At 43.6% G+C, this 18,695-nt stretch overlaps 2 protein-coding genes across 2 annotated transcripts in view; both read right to left on the minus strand.

Annotated features, from left to right (window-relative positions):
- Positions 1–11,748, minus strand: part of gga1 (golgi-associated, gamma adaptin ear containing, ARF binding protein 1) — a 46,549-nt gene extending 34,801 nt beyond the window's left edge. Inside the window, exon 1 of the mRNA XM_067974544.1 lies at positions 11,700–11,748. Coding sequence (XP_067830645.1) covers positions 11,700–11,742 — 43 coding nt within the window. The 5' untranslated portion in view covers positions 11,743–11,748. The remainder of the gene's footprint in view (positions 1–11,699) is intronic.
- Positions 11,749–16,888: 5,140 nt separating this feature from the next.
- Positions 16,889–18,695, minus strand: part of LOC137305657 (cdc42 effector protein 4-like) — a 43,732-nt gene continuing 41,925 nt past the window's right edge. Inside the window, exon 4 of the mRNA XM_067974547.1 lies at positions 16,889–17,371. The gene's annotated coding sequence lies outside the window, so the exon portion shown is untranslated. The remainder of the gene's footprint in view (positions 17,372–18,695) is intronic.

The raw sequence follows: 18,695 nt of genomic DNA on the forward strand, positions 1-18,695 counted from the left end.
CCACCTTGGCTGACAAATCTAGGCTGACACTTCCAGTGCAGTGCTGAGGGAGAGCTGCACTGTTGGAGGTGCCGTCTTTCGGATGAGACGTTAAACCGAAGCCCCGTCTGTCCTCTCAGGTGGATGTAAAAGAGCCCATGACACTATTTCAAAGAACAGCTAGGAGTTCTCCCAGTGTCCTGGGTAATATTTATCCCTCAAGCAACATCATTAAAAACAGATTATTTGGTCATTATCTCATTGTGGTTTGTGGGATCTTGCTGTGCGCAAATTGGCTGCCATGTTTCCCTACATTACAACAGTGGCTACACTTCAAAAGTACTTCATTGGCTGTAAAGCGCTTTGGGATGTTCAGAGATCGTGAAATGCTCTATATAAATGCAAGTTCTTTCTTTTCTTCAGTACAGGGGAGGTTAAAAGGGAAGAAAACACAGAGGAAAAGTCAAATTTCACCTTCCACACAGCAAGGTCCACTTGGGAATTTCTCAAATGAGATAAATTTGCACATTACCACCTCCTATACTGAAGCACCAACAAGCTGTGTTCCCCTGCCATTTAGCATATCTATTTAGTATATATTTGGGCTTCAGGTTCAAGAATAGGAACAGAAGAAACGGCATCTGCATCGCTCGTGAAAATGCAGCGACATCTGACAACATACAAAGTAAAATATTTTCTCATAGCACAGAAAAGCCATACTCCTCTCACACAAAAGTGATTCACAGCTCCCTGTGAGGTAGTAGTGTTTGTATGTAGTCAGGGATAGTGTTACAACATTATAGACTCGATTGCTCAACCCATGATCCCTATGAACAGAGATCCTTGCCTGATGTGGAGAATCATGGACTCACACCTTAAGTCTCAGTACTGCGACAGCTTGACTCTGGTACAAGTTTGTCCTCCAGTCAAGAGGTCATGTGTTCAAGCCCCACTTCAGGGGTTTGAGCATATAATCTATGCTGCTACTTCAGTGCAGTACAACATTCCTACAATTCAATGGTGACTACACTTCAAAAGTACCTTATTGGCTGTAAAGCGCTTTGGGACGTTCTGAGGTTGTGAAAGGCGCTGTATAAATGCAAGTCTTTCTTTCTTTCCAGTACTGAGGGAATGCTGCATTGGTAGAAGTGTCATCTTTCTGATGAGATATTACACCAAGGCACCTGCTGTCTGTTTGGATGGACATAAAAGATCCCATAGCACCTTTAAAGAAGAGGAGGGGAGTTCTCCTGGCCAACATTTATTTTCAACTGTATGCAAATTGGCTGCTGTATTTGTCTAAAAAAGTGATTACCGTTGGCTGTGAAATGCTTTGGGACTACCTGAGAATGTGAAAGGAACTATATGAATTATGAGTTCTTTCTTTACTAATATTTAGCATAAATACAAACTTCTTTTGGAAGCTGGTACAGTCATGACAAGTATTCTGACAACTTTTCACCCCATTATAAATATATGCAATGGTAAAACAATGTGCTTCCATACGTTGCTGACTGTAACATTTTCCAACACAAATCTTGCCGTTCCTGTTTCATCACTACATTATCTGAAAAGAGCAACTTTGCAGAAAGTGACCTTGAAAAATTTATGGTTATATAACAAACTATCAAGGTGGGAAAAAAAGCAGATCAAGAAGTGTACCTACTATGATACTATAGAGCAGGGGAATTGGATAGCTCTTTCAAACAGCTGGCACAGGCATGATGGGCCAAATGGCCTCCTTCTGTGCTGTACCTACTATGATACTATGAAGTGGTGATTAAATGATGCCTAGCCTGGGTTTTAAAAGCCTGTAGATTGCAGGAGGGAGGTATGGGGTTCCACAGTTTTCAGATATTGGAAAGAATCAGAGTAAGAGAACATGCAACAAATCTCAATTTCAACAGAGTGAGGATACAACCAAAATCAGGACATATATAAGTGAAGGCAGAACCCACAGTCGAAAAGAGAACCCATGAGACCAATTACTCCAGAAACACAAGTCATATTGCTACATCGGGGCAAAAGCAAAATGCCGCGGATGCTGAAATAAAAACAGAAAATGCTGGAAATACTCAGCAGGTCAGGCAGCATCTGTGGAGAGAGAAACAGAGTTAAAGTTTCAGGTCGAAGACCTTTCGTCAGAACTGGACAGGGGTCAGGTACAAACTTCTACGGCATGGCCCACAGTCAGTTGATGAATATAATGGTCAGCAGCTGTAAATACCTTGTGCCAGTTTACAGAGTAAAATTGAATAGGAAATCTTCACACAGCAATGGTAAATGTTGACAGAAAAGTGTAACCAATAATCACAACCACAGGAAGTAAGGTTTGTGACCAGAAAGGGGCAAGAGTGGGGAAGCTTTTCGACACGATAATCTGGACAAAATTAAGTCACTTGGACAAGTGTGGATTAATAATGGAAAGCCAGCATGGATTTGTTAAAGGCAAATCGTGTTTAACTAACTTGATTGAGATTTTTGATGAGGTAACATTATTTGACGAAGGCAATGCGGTTGATGTTATGTATATGGACTTTCACAAGGTGTTTGATAAAGTGCCATATAATAGGCTTGTCAGCAAAATTGAAGCCTATGGAATAAAAGGGGCAGTGGCAGCATGGATACAAAATTGGCTAAGTAGTGGTGAATGGTTGTTTTTCGGACTGGAGGAAGGTGTACAGTGGTGTTCCCCAGGGGTCGGTACTAGGACTGCTGCTTTTTTTGATATATATTAATGGCTTGGATTTGGGTGTACAGGGCACAATTTCAAAATTTGCAGATGACACAAAACTTGAAGTGAGGAGGATAGTAATAGACATCAAGAGGACACATGGCAGATGAAATTTAACACAGAGATGTGCAAAGTGATACATTTTGGCAGAATGAGGAGAGGCAATACAAACTAAATGGTACAATTCTAAAGGGGGTGCAAGAACAGGGGGACCTGGGTGTACATGTGCACAAATCTTTGAAGTGGCAGGACAGATTGAGAAAGCGGTTAAAAAAGCATACGGGATCCAGGGCTTTATAAAAAGCGTACAAAGGAAGTTATGTTGAACCTTTATAAAACTCTGGTTCGGCCACAACTGGAGTATTGTGTCCAGTTCTGGGCACCGCACTTTAGGAAGGATGTGAAGGCCTTAGAGAGGGTGCAGAAAAGATTTACTAGAATGGTTCCAGGGATCAGGGACTTCAGTTACATGGATAGACTGGAGAAGCTGGAGTTGTTCTCCTTAGATCAGAGAAGGTTAAAAGGAGATTTGACAAAGATGTTCAAAATCATGAAGGGTTTAGATAAAATAAATAATGAGAAACTGTTCCCATTGGCAGAAGGATCGAGAACCAGAGGACACAGATTTAAGGTGATTGGTAAAAGAACCAAAGGTGACTCGAGGAAAAACTTTTTTTTACACAGCGAGTAGTTATGATCTGGAATGGACTGTTGGAAAGGGTGGTGGAAGCAGATTTAATCATGGCTTTCAAAAGGAACTGGATTAATACTTTAAGGGAAAAAATTTGCATGGTTAAGGGGAAAGATCGGGGGAATGGGACTAACTGGATTGCTCTTACAAAGAGCTGGCAGGGGCTCGATGGGCCGAATGGCCTCCTTCTGTGCTGTAACCATTCTATGATCATACATAAGACTCACACAAGTGTGTGAAAGAAAACCTCAATCAATAAATTAGGACAAAGAAGTGATCAACAGAGACCTTTTATTTCAACCAACATAGAAAGGGTTCACAGTAAATAAAACAATATCTAAATTGTAAACTTAGAGAAAGTTAAATGAAGTTGTGTTATCTACATATCTCCTTCGTCTAAAACACATTTACCAACACGAAAAACAGGGACAACATTTTTAAAGTAATGAAGTACTAATATACAAATAAAGGCAACATCAAAGTTGAAAATTTGAATGATATTGTGTATATATATATACACAAAACAACAATTTTACAGCACAGGAGGCCATTGGGCCCATCGCACCTGTGCTGGCTCACTGAAAGAGCTATCCACTTAAGCCCATTCCCCATACCCTTTTAATATTTTCCTTTTTCAAATTTTATCCACTTTCCATTGAAAAGCTATTATAGATTCTGCTTAAATGATGACCGATTTCTTGCCTCCACTACTCCACCCAAGAGTGATCACTCTTTGTATGAAGACAAACTTCATGTCATCAGTCCTAAATTTGCCGTTTACTAGTTTGAACCGGTGACTCCACGTCCTACTCTCATAATTGAATTTAAAGTAATTTTCTGGATTTTCCTTTTCCGCACCATTTACAATCGTGCATATCTGTATAAGATCACCTCTCAAACGGCTCTTTTCATGGCTGAAGAGCCCAAGTTGCTCCCTTCCTTCCTCATAACTGTGACCGTTAAGACTGGGAAACAGCCTTATGGCTCATCATTTGCAACACCTCCACGGCTTGAATGTCTTCCTTGGATCTCAGTGGCCAGAACTGGACACAGTATCAGGGTGCGGTCTGACCACAGCACTATACTCATTTAGATCTACTCAGAAGCCAGTTTTCATTGCCTCCAGGCTCTGGATGACAATTTTCTAGAAATAAGGAAGTAGGTTGAAGGAGTCTCACAGGTGTATCCATCAAATCAACCAGTGAGACACCTGTAAGACAATGACAACAACAACAACTTGCATTTATACAGCGCCTTTAACGTAGTAAAACGCCCCAAGGTGCTTCACAGGAACGATTTTCAAACAAAATTTGACACCGAGCCACAAGGAGGTATTAAGACAGGTGCCAAAAGCTTGGTCAAAGAGGTAGGTTTTAAGAAGCGTCTTAAAGGGGCAGAGAGTGGGAGAGATTTAGAGAGCGAATTCCAGAGCTTAGGGCCTAGGCAGCTGAAGGCACGGCCACCAATGGTGGATCGATTAAAATCGGGGATGCGCAAGAGGCAAGAATTGGTGGAACGCAGAGATTGCGGAGGGTTGTAGGGCTGGAGGAGGTTACAGGGATAGGGAGGAACTCCTTGCTCTTATACACATGGCTGAACTCATGTCCCACAGCACCCACAAGTATGTCCTAACTGTTGACATGTGGGCCAAAGTTCTCTCTCCTGTGTGGTTTGGGACTACAAAGGGTGCAGTGGCACCTGTGAATGTGAGAGATTGCTTCCTACCTTTTGACTGAACACTGTTGGATTTGTTCCCCACATAAAGTTTGTCCCCTAACCATTGGTATCTATCCTTTCATAAGCCATAACAGATTCTTTGCACTTAGCACACTCCACTGCCTGCTCTGAGATCCCAATTTTATTCAGACACAGATATTCAAGAATCACCTGAGAGATCAGGGCAAGAGGTTTGGTCAATTGAGATTCAACTACAGAAAACCCAGAGGGCTACATCACGGCAAGATCTGGCAAGAATTTCTAAAATCAGAATCTTGACTTTGTTGAAATTAAGCAAACACAACTAGTCATAGATGAAGAAGATTTATATATGCTTCAAATGACATACATGCATAATATTGCAATGCATGTCATAGTAAGTGAAATAATATCATTTGAGACTTACTGCCGGAACAACAAAACATGGGTTTCATTTCATCACATTCACCAGTGATCTCGGTCCATGTTCCTATTGAGACCGATAGATTTTGTTAGGTAACGGTTTGCAATTGTGCTATGTGCTAAATAATAAGCATCTGATACCTAGTTATTCTGCTGAGTTAATTTATATTTTTCAAACACAGGTCAGTACAAACAAAATTATAATGCAGTAAAAATAAACAAGTTAAAAGTTCACAGTCTGATCCCAGTTTCTACAACTGATTGTAAGGTTTAACGTAAATTATGAATAATTACTTGGGAAATATATAAAATATTATATGGCTCATAAGCAGCACAACTGCGATGTTGCTAGGATACCCATGGGACAGATGCAAAAGGAGGCCTATCTCACCGACTGATCTGCAGGGAAGTGGGACCAGCTGGTTTAGTTGTTTCAGCAACTTGCACAAAAACATGTATTTTTTTTACATTTACACCAAGCGGACTGAGCCATTGCACTCGCACACAGGAATGATAGGCTGTCGGAAATCCTAAAGGGATTTCTACCCCAGTGAGCAGAATACCATTGGGGTTACTTTTTTCAGGTCATCTCACCGGCACTAGCTTCATCTAAGCTAACTGGCATACTTTCCTTTCATGTACAATCATCAACTAGAAATTTTAAAAATTGTCACTAAAGTTATTTTTTTTGACAGTTTCCCTAATATTTATGAAAACTACTAAAGAAAAAAGAACACACAATGCCAGAATGGGGATTCAAACCCAGAACATGTGAGGCTTACTACCTCCAACCTGCATCAAACCAGTACTCCCAATGTGGCCTGCAGAAGGAATCCCCGACACAATCAAAGTTTACAACTCATCCTATAAGAACAGCAACAAGACACATGGTCACAGGAATTTTGACTGTATATATTATGAATAACACAAGCTGCAATGTAATACATTCTGGGATTCAGTTAGCATTGAGAAACCACTTAAGCAACATTCGCTTGGGTTATAGTCCTTCCCTAACTCCGTTATACTACTGGCTTCTAGTGAACTGCATGTTATTCCATATAGAGGTACTGCATTCCCCCATATTACTCAGTAAATTTAATCCAATATCATGCCATTTGATCATGAAAATGTGCTACAATACACACTGGCAAAAAATGGAAACCACTAAGCAATAATAAAATAATTTTCTATACATTATATAGAATAATACACTCTAAAAGTATGCTGCAAGGCAGTAACACATCTCAGCATTGAGACAACACTACAATGCAACAGTGAGTGGCTTAAACACTTCATAACACACCATCCCAATGTAACTTACTGTCAGGGTGCATTCACACTATAACTGCACTGTCGATGTGAAGTCATTTTTGCTTTGCAGTTATAGTGTAAATTGAGCCTGAATCCACAGTAGGGGCCTGACCCGACAGAAAAGGGCAGTGAGATGTGCAAGAGGAAGTAGTCTCACTTTGCTTTGCTTCGGAGTAAACTCAAACCTTGGTACCCAATTTGCACTTCACAAGTTTAGCGGTGTGAAATGAAAATCACTTTGCACGAACGTTAAACCTGTAGTGTAAATGCACCGTCATGAAGCTGTATAACTATATATATCCTCTGGCACATCGCTCGCTATAATCTGCAACTTTGAAAATTTGTTTCCTTTCCTGACAAAAACTCAGGAGGTAGGAGAGAAAGAGATCTGCATAAAAGTGGGAGATATGCTGCAAGAGCTTTTATACTGATTTACAGAAGGTGTAGCCGTATCCCATTCTGGGTATTTTATCAAAGAAGTGATGGGTCAACATGAGTCACTTTTACCTGGGTGCTTGTTTAGTTTAGATTCCAGAAGGTTGGTGTTCATGAACAGGCTCCCAGCATTTACACTACTAAATCCAGCTTCCTATTCCCAGTGGCAGAACTGTAGGCCCAGAAAAAAAGACTGGACCTATAATTCTTCATTTAGTAATGTAAATGAAGAGAGTGGGCTCACAGTTGCTGGTGTCCTGGAAACCAAATTAAATGCTTTATTGGTGTGCAATGCACTTCTTGTATTATACCTTTAATTCACCACACCAAATTGCTTCTACCACTAGTAACAGGCATGTAACCAGCAGGACTTCACCCAAGTTTGAAATACTCTCCCCAGACGCAACCCAATTCTGGAAGGACAAATTCTATAACCTAATTGTTCTGTTGGGTATTTTTACGCCGTCAAGATAAACACATGAAAGTTTTACTTAGCATTACACTTCATTAAAACCCTGACAAAACACTGAAATTGGACAATCTGATTTAACAGGACCCTGATATTTTAATTACTTCACCTAAATCTATTAGGGGTCAATTGTGGGATGTGTACTCAAAAGTTAACACTTATTTAGAAGAAACACTGTAGACGACAATGTGTGAACTTGGTCATTTGAATGTTTTGACATTCGAGCATCAACTAAAAGGCATCTCTTGTCAATCTGCCTATAAAAAATTTAGATAAAAGTAATTGTACCAATTACAGTACATGGACTGGAGATGTAAATCAATGACTTTAACACCACGTAATTATTGTTTCTCTCCCCCTCCTCTCCCACACACACACACACAATCAGTAAGCTGAGGGAGTTGTCTAAAATTTCTTAGGCTACATTTACCCACTTACATGATGCAGTGACATCATCGCCTTCAATTACCTACAGTCCCAAACGTCTAGGATCTGCAGAGGTACACAGCCGGGAAATCATTGGGCTGGAAAGCTTATTTTAAACTAGCTGCAATGTGGTCATGGAATAGTGTTTTTTTACATTATGTAGATAAAAATATTACTGTTTGAATTTATAAGCTAGGCAGCACTGGTATCATGTCAGAAATAAATGGGAAAAAGGTAATAATATGCTTCTACTAGATTTATATATTGTACATATGGATTGGACTGCAGTGTTTAATACCTAGGCATTGGGGTTGCTAATTAAGACTTTTTTTCTTTTCTGCTTATGACTGTTCAATGGTCCTGATACGTTGCAATATCTCTTTAATATTCTTCTTAGGTAATTGAAGTAGGTTTCAAAATGAACATCAGTTAATTGTGAGAGTGACACACAGCAACAGCCCTGCATATCCTGTATGAAATTTTTTTCCCCCTCTATATTACCCCCGACATCCTCCCCCCAAGAATTACTTGACAGGAACAAGTGCACAACTTTTACGAATGCCACATGACTCCTTTGAGCTCACAAATGAAGCAATCACAAGTCTGTTTTATGCAGGTTTATGACACAACAGCTTGCATTTATGTATAAAGTAGAAGACTGCAGATGCTGGATATTTGAGAAGTTAACAGAAAAAAATCCCACTGTTCAGCTGGATGCCTGGATAAACATTTTTAAAAACACATCCATTGTATCCATACAATATTTTTGAAGATTATCTCTCATGGAAATACAGCAATCAGGAAAAAAAGAGGGAAATGACAGGAAGATTCTCCAGGCACCAGGAGGCATTCAGAGGGAGCAGCCTGTTTTTATTTGATACTAGTGGGGTTAGAACGATTAATATTACAACACTACTACAAATCTACCACATTAAATTATTAATTTTAAAAAATGCTGCTTTATAGAATTAAATCATTACTGGAGTTGAACTCTGGTTTCTCCAGGTACACTATTTTACATGTAATGAGCTGAAGAGATTGCAGCTGTGCATTCCCAGCCACCTGCCTACTGACCCATTTTCCAGGCAACCCTCAATACAGCAACAACAAAATAGGTTTTTGTCGCTACAGCTAACCTGAAAACAGGCTGGTGAGGGGCAGCGTCGGCTGCATTAGGGCATCAATTCCTTCACCTTTTCTTAAAATTGCTGAAATACCCAGCATTTAATCTCACATGAAGAAAATAAAACTATGTTGAAAAGCATTCACAATCTTGTGGGTACTTCACATTTTATAGATCATATAAATAAATACAAGGGAAACTGGCAGCCCAGTATCATTAGCACGTGAAAAGTTGTCTCCTAAACAAGGCACAGATTTGCACGCAATCTATCACTCAAATCCAGCTACATCAGCTGAGCAAGTTCAGGCATTTCTCAGTCAGCGTCTGGGTAGATGTGTGTAACAGCAGTGTGTCATCTCAGATACCCTGATAGCTTCCAGACGCACCCCAGTAAAATTCCTGCTTTCTGATTGTTCATTATCCGAAACTCTGCTGCCTGTATCCTAACTCGCACCAAGTCCCGTTTACCCGTCACCCCTGTGCTCGCTGACCTACACTGGCTCCCGGTCCGGCAATGCCTCGACATTAAAATTCTTATGCTTATGTTCAGATCCCTCCATGGCCTTGCCTCTCCATACCTCTGTAAACTCCTCCAGCTGTACAACCCTCAGAGAACTCCGCATTCCTCCAATTTTGGCCCCTTGCGCATCCCTGATTTCTATCGCCACACCACTGGATGCCGTGCCTTTAACTGCCTAGGCCCTAAGCTCTGGATTACCTCCCTAAACCTCTCCGCCTCTGTCTCTCCTCCTTTAAGACGCTCCTTAAATCCTACCTCTTTGGCCAAGCTTTTGGTCACCTGTCCTAATATCTCCTTATGTGGCTTGGTGTCAAATTTTGTATGATTATGCTCCCATGAAGCACCTTTAGAAGTTTTACTGCGTGAAAAGTGCTATATAAATGCAAGTTGTTGTTATACAACAGCATTGCAACGATGATTGATATATAGATCTTAAAACTGTTAAGTCAGCAACTCCATTATTGTTGTATCATGCAACTACCAGGAAGGTAGAAGGTGAACTAGATGGACGTTGTCTTTTTCCATTTAGCAATTACAATGGGATCCCAGATCACTTGGCCTGCCCCAACTTGCAACGTTCCAGACAAGCCTCCTGACTGCACTCCAGTTAGCATGTTTGGCTGCCATGGCAGGTGATCTGGAATCCATTTGGGAAACTTGGGAGGTAGATACAAGACATTTGCTGACCTAAAGGATCCTTCTTCTCATGCCTGCAGGAGGCCGCACGTCAAGTGCTAGCCATGACTCAGTGGTAGCACTCTCCCTTTTGAGTCAGAAGGTTGTGACTCCAGAGACTTGAACACAAAATCTGAGGAAGTGCTGCACTATCAGAGGTGCCGTCTTTCGGATAAGACGTTAAACCGAAGGTGGACATAAAAGATCCCATGGCACCATTCAATAAAGAGCGGGTGAGTTCTCCCTGGTGCTCTAGTCAACATTTATCCCTCAACCAACACCTACAAAACAGGTTATCTGGTCATTATTTCACTGCTGCTTGTGGGAGCTTCCTGTGTGCAAATTGGCTGCCGCGTTTCCGACATTACAACAGTGACTACACTTCAAAAAAAAAAGTACTTCACTGGCTGTAAAGCGCTTAGGGACGTCCTGAGGTTGTGAAAGGCGCTATATAAACGTAAGTCTTTTTTTTGCAGACAGCATAGGGGTGGGGAAGGAGGAGGGAATGGAAATGAAACACGATAGAACCCACTAAACCCAAGAACTCATTAAATCCATGGGCAAAAAGGGAAAAAAAAAAGCAAATGCTGATGAATCCATCCGATGTTATGCACGCCTTGCATCTGCAAGAGAAGTTATTTCTGATGTTAGGTTTTTATTTTAACTGGAGGGCAGGTGGATTGAAGTGGCAAGACCCAATGGGGACTCAATGGGGATGATCCCTGTCCATCAAAGCACCAGACACATCATGTCAGATTTACAAACACATCCAGTTGGTGCCACCAGCCCAGCTCACCATTCAATGGGGAAAGGGGAAAGGGAAGTCCCGCCCACCCCCACAATGATTGGCAGCGCCTCATTAGCATACCCCCTCCCCCCCCGAGCTACTCCCATTGGCCAAAGCCGCTGTCAATCACCAGCACCCGCCAGCATTTCCGCACTAAATACACACAAACATTTAACAATAAACAATTCCGGTCACCACAAAGAACGTGTAAAATTACAAAAGGGGCCGAAAAGTCGATTCACAACACTCGAAAGTTCAACTGTTTCTCCCTTCCAGAATATTCCAAGGCAAATTCTCAACGTCCCCACCATGCATTTAACAATCCAATAAATACAAATTCAATTTAACCTCCTTCCTGGGGTTTTTTTATTATTATTAATATATTTATTATTTCCTAAGGTTACTAATTGTTTCCTGCCTCTCGCACTCACTCAGCTGGGACTCCAGACTCTCCTCCTCCGGCGGAGCCGCCATCTTGGATTTAACTTTAAATCTCGTGAGACTTCCCTCCCCCCCAACCCAGCGCCCCCGAGATTTGGCTCCGCCAGGCGCGCGCCTCTTAAAGCGGTAAACGGCTCTACGTTTTTCTTAAAGTGGTAATGACTACCTGGAGCAATTCAGCACACTGGAAGACACACACACCAAGTAGTGTTGATGTGATTTATACCTTATTGTTGTAGTCTGTAGGGGGTTTGAATAAAGAAAGAAAGAACTTGCATTTGTATGACAAAAGCGAAAATACTGCAGATGCCGGAAATCTGAACTAAATACTCTGTTTCGCTCTCCGCAGATGCTGAGTACTTCCAGCATTTTCTGTTTTTATTGTATTTATACGACATAGGAAAAGGCCATTCAGTCCCTCGAACTAGTTCCACCATGGCTGATCTGTAGCTTAACTCCATCTAGACTCCATCAAAAACCTCCCAGAGATACTAGAGTACCAAGGGTCTGGCGAGAATGAGGAACTGAAAGAAATTAGTATTAGTAAAAAAATAGTGCTAGAGAAATTAATGGGACTGAAAGTTGATAAATCCCAAGGACCTGATATCTACATTCCAGGGTTTTGAAATTGGGGCCAATGGAGATAATGGATGCATTGGTTGTCATCTTCCAAAATTCTATAGATTCTGGAACGGTTCCTGCAGATTGGAGGGTAGCAAATGTAACCCCACCATTTAAGAAAGGAGGGAGAGAGAAAACAAGGAACTACAGACCTGTTAGCCTGACATCAGTAGTAGGAAAAATACTAGAATCTATTATGAAGAATGTATTAACAGGACACTTAGAAAATAATAATAGGATTTGGCAGAGCCAATACGGATTTATGAAAGGGAAATCATGTTTGACAAACCTATTGGAGTTCTTTGAGGATGTAACTAGTAGAATGATTAAGGGGAATCAGTGGATGTGGTGTATTTGGATTTTCAGAAGGCTTTCGATAAGGTCCCACACAGGAGGTTGGTGAACAAACTTAGAGCACATGGAATTGGGGGTAATATACTGGCATGGATTGAGAATTGGTTAACAGACAGAAAACAGAGAGTAGGAATAAACAGGTCTTTTTCAGGTTTGCAGACTGTGACTAGTGGGATACCGCAGGGATCGGTGCTTGGGCCCCAGCTATTCACAATCTACATCAATGATTTGGATGAGGGGACCAAATGTAATATTTCCAAGTTTGCTGATGACACAAAACTAGGTGGGAATGTGAGTTGTGAGGAGGATGCAAAGAGGCTTCAAGGGGATATAGACAGGCTAAGTGAGTGGGCAAGAACATGGCAGATGGTGCGTAATGTGGAAAAATGTGGTTATCCACTTTGGTAGGAAAAACTGAAATGCAGAGTATATTTTAAATGGTGAGAGACTGGGAATTGTTGATGTTCAAAGGGATCTGGGTGTCCTTGCACATGAGTCACTGAAAGCTAACATGCAGGTGCAGCAAGCAATTAGGAAGGCAAATGGTATGTTGGGCTTTATTACAAGAGGATTGGAGTACAAGAGTAAAGATGTCTTACTGCAATTATATAGGGCCTTGGTGAGACCACACCTGGAGTATTGTGTACAATTTTGGTCTCCTTACCTAAGAAAGGATATACTTGCCATAGAGAGAGTGCAACGAAGGTTCACCAGACTGATTCCTGGGATGGCGGGATTGTGGTATGAGGAGAGATTGAGTAGACTAGGCCTGTATTCTCTCAAATTTAGAAGAATGAGAGGTGATCTCATTGAAACATACAAAATTCTTACAGGGCTTGACTGGGTAGATGCAGGGAGGATGTTTCCCCTGGCTGGAGAGTCTAGAACCAGGGGTCACAGTCTCAGAATAAGGGGTAGCCCATTTAGGACTGAGATGAGGAGAAATTTCTTCACTCAGAGGGTGGTGAATCTTTGGAATTCTCTACCCCAGAGGGCTGTGGAGGCTCAGTCATTGAGTACATTCAAAACAGAGATCGATAGATTTCTAGATATTAAAGGGATCAAGGGATGGTGCAGGAAAATGGCGTTGAGGTAGAAGATCAGCCATAATCTTATTGAATGGCGGAGCAGACTCGAGGGGCCGGATGGCCTACTCCTGCTCCTATATCTTATGTCCTTATGTTCTTACACCCGCTATCGAGTGCGTTCCTGGTGGGGGGGGCTCCGAAAATCGGGGAATCCTGGAGCGTGTCGGGAGCCCGGCTCCAACCCGCCCACTTCCAGGTTCCCCACAGACGCGCCGACGTGCGCACGCAGCCCCCGCATGTGGGACTCCCGCAGGCAATTAAAGCCAGCGGGGTGCCACTTGAGAATATTTACCTTGGTATTTCAGGTCATTAACAGACCTGATTAAGGGAATATTTCAGGAGGGGTGGGATTTTAGAAACAACTGGGACTGTTTCCCATACTGGGGGAAACACTCCCAGTTGAAATGGACGTGTTGCAGCTGTCAGCCTGTGGCAGCTGCAAAGGTCCATTTGACAGGTGTAGGGGGGAGACCCTCACTCATTGCAGGAGGCCACTCTGTCACTTGGGACAAAGTTTGGCCTCCACCGCCCTCCTCCTGACAATCAAATTCACCACCTTACACACTTACCCCGGGGTCCAGAGACATGTACCTACCTTGCGGACCCCCTCAGATGTACATCTTCTGGATGGGGGCCGCCGTAGCTGCAGTCATGACCTCCTCGGAGGGCGAACAGCATCACCAGCCTCACCATCCACGCCGTCCACCTCTGACACGTGGAACTCCACAACACAGTGCTGTGACACATCCACCTGCACAGCAGGAGGGAGGGCAACCACAGAGAGAGATGCGTCGCAGAGGGCACTACCCTCGCCACAGGGTCCACAGACCGAGGCTCAGCTTCCTGGACCTCTCTGAGCAGCAGTGCACACGGAGGCTCAGAGTCACTCGACATGTAGTCGTGGACATCTGCAGCCTCTTTCATGCCGAGCTGCTCCCGGCTGGCCCGAGCACCATCTTCTTTCCTGTCGCTGTCAAAGTCACTACTGCCCTCAACAACTTCTCCTCCGCATCCTTCCAGGGTGCCACCGGGGACATCGCCGACGCCTCTCAGTCATCTGCACAAAGGAGCCCTGCAAATACACCTTTACCCACTTTGCTGTGACACAATGGGTGGCATCAGGTGTGGGTCTTCATTGTGATCCTCAGGAAAGGGCATTATTGCACAAACCAGACAAGATTCGCAAAGATGTGGCAGTAGTGGTGCCAATATAATATGTAATGTGAGTTGCTCAGAAATGAAATATAAGTAAAAACCATGACAAACCCTCAAACACCCTTGTGCATCCCCTTCATGCTCACGACACGTTTGCCTTACGCTGCCTACTGCACATATGTGATGCATGCCCTGTGGCTGCAGCACAGGTGGTGGCAGGTTGAGTGAGGCTGACTGTGAAAGAGATGCATGAGAGGGTGAGTATGAGATAGAGCCATGGGATTGTATGAGGATTGAGTTGAGTGGTAGTGGCGGGATGAGTACTGGCGAAGTGAGTAAGTGCAGGTAAGATGAGGATGAGGTTTGAGTGGGTGTGAGGAGTGATGTGACAGAGTAGTGCTGGCTGTGCAGAAGGAGATGTGGGGTGGGGGCGGTGATGTGGCAGACGGAGTGTAGGGGAATGAGTAAGTATACTTACTTTGGCTGACCTACTTAGGTCATTGCAGCGCCTCCTGCACTGTATGTAGGTGGGCGATATGTTGGTGGTGCTGGTGACCTCCTCTGCCACCTCGAGCCAGGCCTTCCTGGTGGCAGAGGCAGGCCACTTCCTCCCGCCCACCGGGGGGAAGATCTCTGTCCTCCCCCTCCTCCTCACCCCATCCAGTGATACCTGGAGTGAGGCATCATTAAACTGGGAGCAGCCTTCCCCCTGGGCTGCTCCATGCTCTATTTTTTCCTATTTGTTGCAGCATCAGTCAATGGAGGACTGCCCCTTTAAATAGGGCTCCTCCAGCTGACAGAGCTTACTGCGCATGCGCAGCCCGCCCGACACGCAGATCAGCAGTGGGGAACCCGGAAGACCAGGTAAGTGGATCCAATTAGGCTGCGATCGCGCGCGGGGCAGACTGATTTCGCCGGGCGCGTTACCCACGTGCCCAATAGCCCCCCCATCGCGAACCTGCAGCCCTGGTAACATCGAGCCCCTTGGTTCCGTAACCCTTAGTATCCTTGTATAACTATCAATCTCAGTTTGTACGTGTGTGCGTGTGTGTATCAGCAAGTGTGTATCAGCCAGCTGTGTGTATTTGGGCATGTGTATGTATATGAAAGAGGTTTCTGTTTGAGCGAAGGATGTGGTAATGACAAATAGTCATGCATAAGATATGGTGTAACTGCCTCTGGCCTAATTCCTAGGCCTGTTCCCTTTTCTAAACTGCTTCTTTAATTTAAGTCCAGGGAATGATGACGCACAATTTCCAGTTTAGAATGAAAGAAAGAACTTCCATTTATATCGTGCTTTTTCGTGTCCCAAACACTTCAGAACCAAGTAATTACTTTTGAAGTGCGATTCTTTGGCTGAGACAGCAGCCAATTTTCATAAAGCAACATCCCATAAACAGCAAGTGAGATGAATAGCAAGTTGTTCTGTAGTTGGTGCTGTTGATTGAGGGAAGAATGCTGGACAAGACACAGGGAGAACTCCCTACTCTTCTTCATATAGTTTCCATTCACTGAACCACTGGAACCAGGGAGAGGTGGGTAGGAAGGGGAGTGGAGGGAAGGGGCAAACTGACTGCCGCCTTTCCTACATCACAACATTGACCACACTTCAAAAGTACTTCATTAGCTGTAAAGCGCTTTGGGACGTCCTGAGGTTGTGAAAGGCATGTTATAAGTACAAGTCTTTCTTTTGTTCGGGGTGCTGAGCAGTAGCAGTACCTTTAGCGATACCCCAGCCAACTTAGCCCACACCAGAGACTGAACCTGGGATCTCCCTGGTCTATGAGAGAGAGTGACTTTATCTCTGAATCATCAGAATGGCTCATTCTTATGTGAGTCTTGACAGTGGGTGTCTTCAGTATATTTGACTATGGGGTGGGGAGATAACATAACCAAATCCGATCCTGTGTATCACGTGACATCCATTTCATTTTTCTTTTCTAATTCTGTGCGTGCAGAGCTTTTGCAATTGTCCTCCCTTTATTGTGTAACATAATAACCTTTTAATGTGCAGTCACAGACTGGTACCAACACAAGTGGACTCATTCACCAGCAACCACATACAGACATCTCCTATCTTCAGTAGAGCACAGAAGTGACTAAGGCACTAGCTGCAGTAACAGACAACTGGAGGAAGTACTGCCAACTTTTAGTTAATATTCTACCTCCTTAAAGTCACCGGATCTGTACTGAGGGACTGAAACGATTGGAGAACAGAACATTCAATGTCAGTTCTTCTTAAGCCATGCAAGGGGCAGCCTATGTTATTATCATGCATGAGTCCTTGGCCAGGTGCAGCTTAGATAAGAATGGGTCGATGTGAAGTTCAGTGGTACCAGTGCTCCGAAATCTCAGCCGCCTCAAAGGTTTGTGCGGGCGGAATTTTAATACCTGGCAGAATCACTGCCCGAGATCCTAAAAGTGGAGAAGATGAAGGAGGCAATCTGCAAAGAAAGAGAGAGAGAGAAAAAAAGGTTTTAAAAGTAAATTCGGGACCTCAGTCACCTCTTCAGTGACAGGCACAAAGAACGAAAGGATTACCTTCTCCCAGTCCGCTCGTGGAAATGTATACGCAGATTTGGAATTGTCTGTGAGCCTCAGCTAAATATCTACACAGTCACAGGAGTGAAGTTACTGCCAACCTTGTCCAGTCAGGCCCCAGTCAATACCAGGCCTCAGGCAGTACTGTACTGCAACATCAGCCGAGATTTATGTCTTCAAGTCCTGGAGTGGGGCTCAAAGACTCGACCCTCTGAGTCAGAGGCGAGAGTGGTACAAAATGGAGTGCAACTGATACCTAAGACGCAGAAGTCAGTAGAGAAAAGCAAAATGGGTCTTCCATTTAAAAAAAAAGACTTTGATGTTCGATTTAAGCTTTAGAACTTTCTGAACAGATAACTCAAAGCCTGGTGGTAATTGTAATACAGAGAACTCGACAGTGTCATTACTTGGATAAGCACCTAAATAGTAGGGAAAAGAAAGAAAGAAAGAACTTGCATTTATATAGCGCCTTTCACATCCTCAGGGAGGTCTGAAAGTGCTTCACAGCCAATTAAGTACTTTCACTTTCATACCGAGGGATAACTGCCCACTAAGTCTATGCAGGACCCTTTGCATAGATTATCATGGCTGTTTTTGTGTAAAAGTGATCCTTCACTGCAGCCCTGACCATAATTTAGACACTCTGCGAATTCAGGCGCGATCCGAGTACAGCGGCAGCTCACGCACCTGAGGAGGCTGGCGGTAGGACCACGGGAAATTGGTCCGCCGGCCTCATTTGTATGTTGCCTGCAAGCTGCGGGCACCAGTCGCGGCTACAAATCGCCGGTCGCGATGGGGGGGGGGGGGGGGGGGAGTGGTGGGGGAGGGGATCAGATCAGCAGGTAAGTTCAAGGGGGTGAAGGCAATTGGGAGTGGGGCACAGTTTTAATGCGGAGCCTGGAGGACCTTACCTTTTAGGTGGCAGTCCCTATAAGGATCGCTGGTTGGCCTGCTATGCGCCTGAGAAACTGACTGCAGCACGCACGGCACATGTTGCGATCAGTTGTAACCCAATTTGGCAAAACATAGGAACAGGAGTAGGCCATTCAGCCCCTTGTGCCTGCTCCGCCATTTGATAAGATCATGGCCGATCTGTGATCTAACTCCATATACCTGCCTTTGGCACATATCCCTTAATACCTTTGGTTGCCAAAAAGCTATCTATCTCACATTTAAATTTAGCAATTGAGCTAGTATCAATTGCCGTTTGCGGAAGAGAGTTCCAAA

This window comes from Heptranchias perlo, chromosome 40 (genome assembly GCF_035084215.1).
Source record: "Heptranchias perlo isolate sHepPer1 chromosome 40, sHepPer1.hap1, whole genome shotgun sequence".
In the NCBI taxonomy this organism is placed as follows: Eukaryota; Metazoa; Chordata; class Chondrichthyes; order Hexanchiformes; family Hexanchidae; genus Heptranchias; species Heptranchias perlo.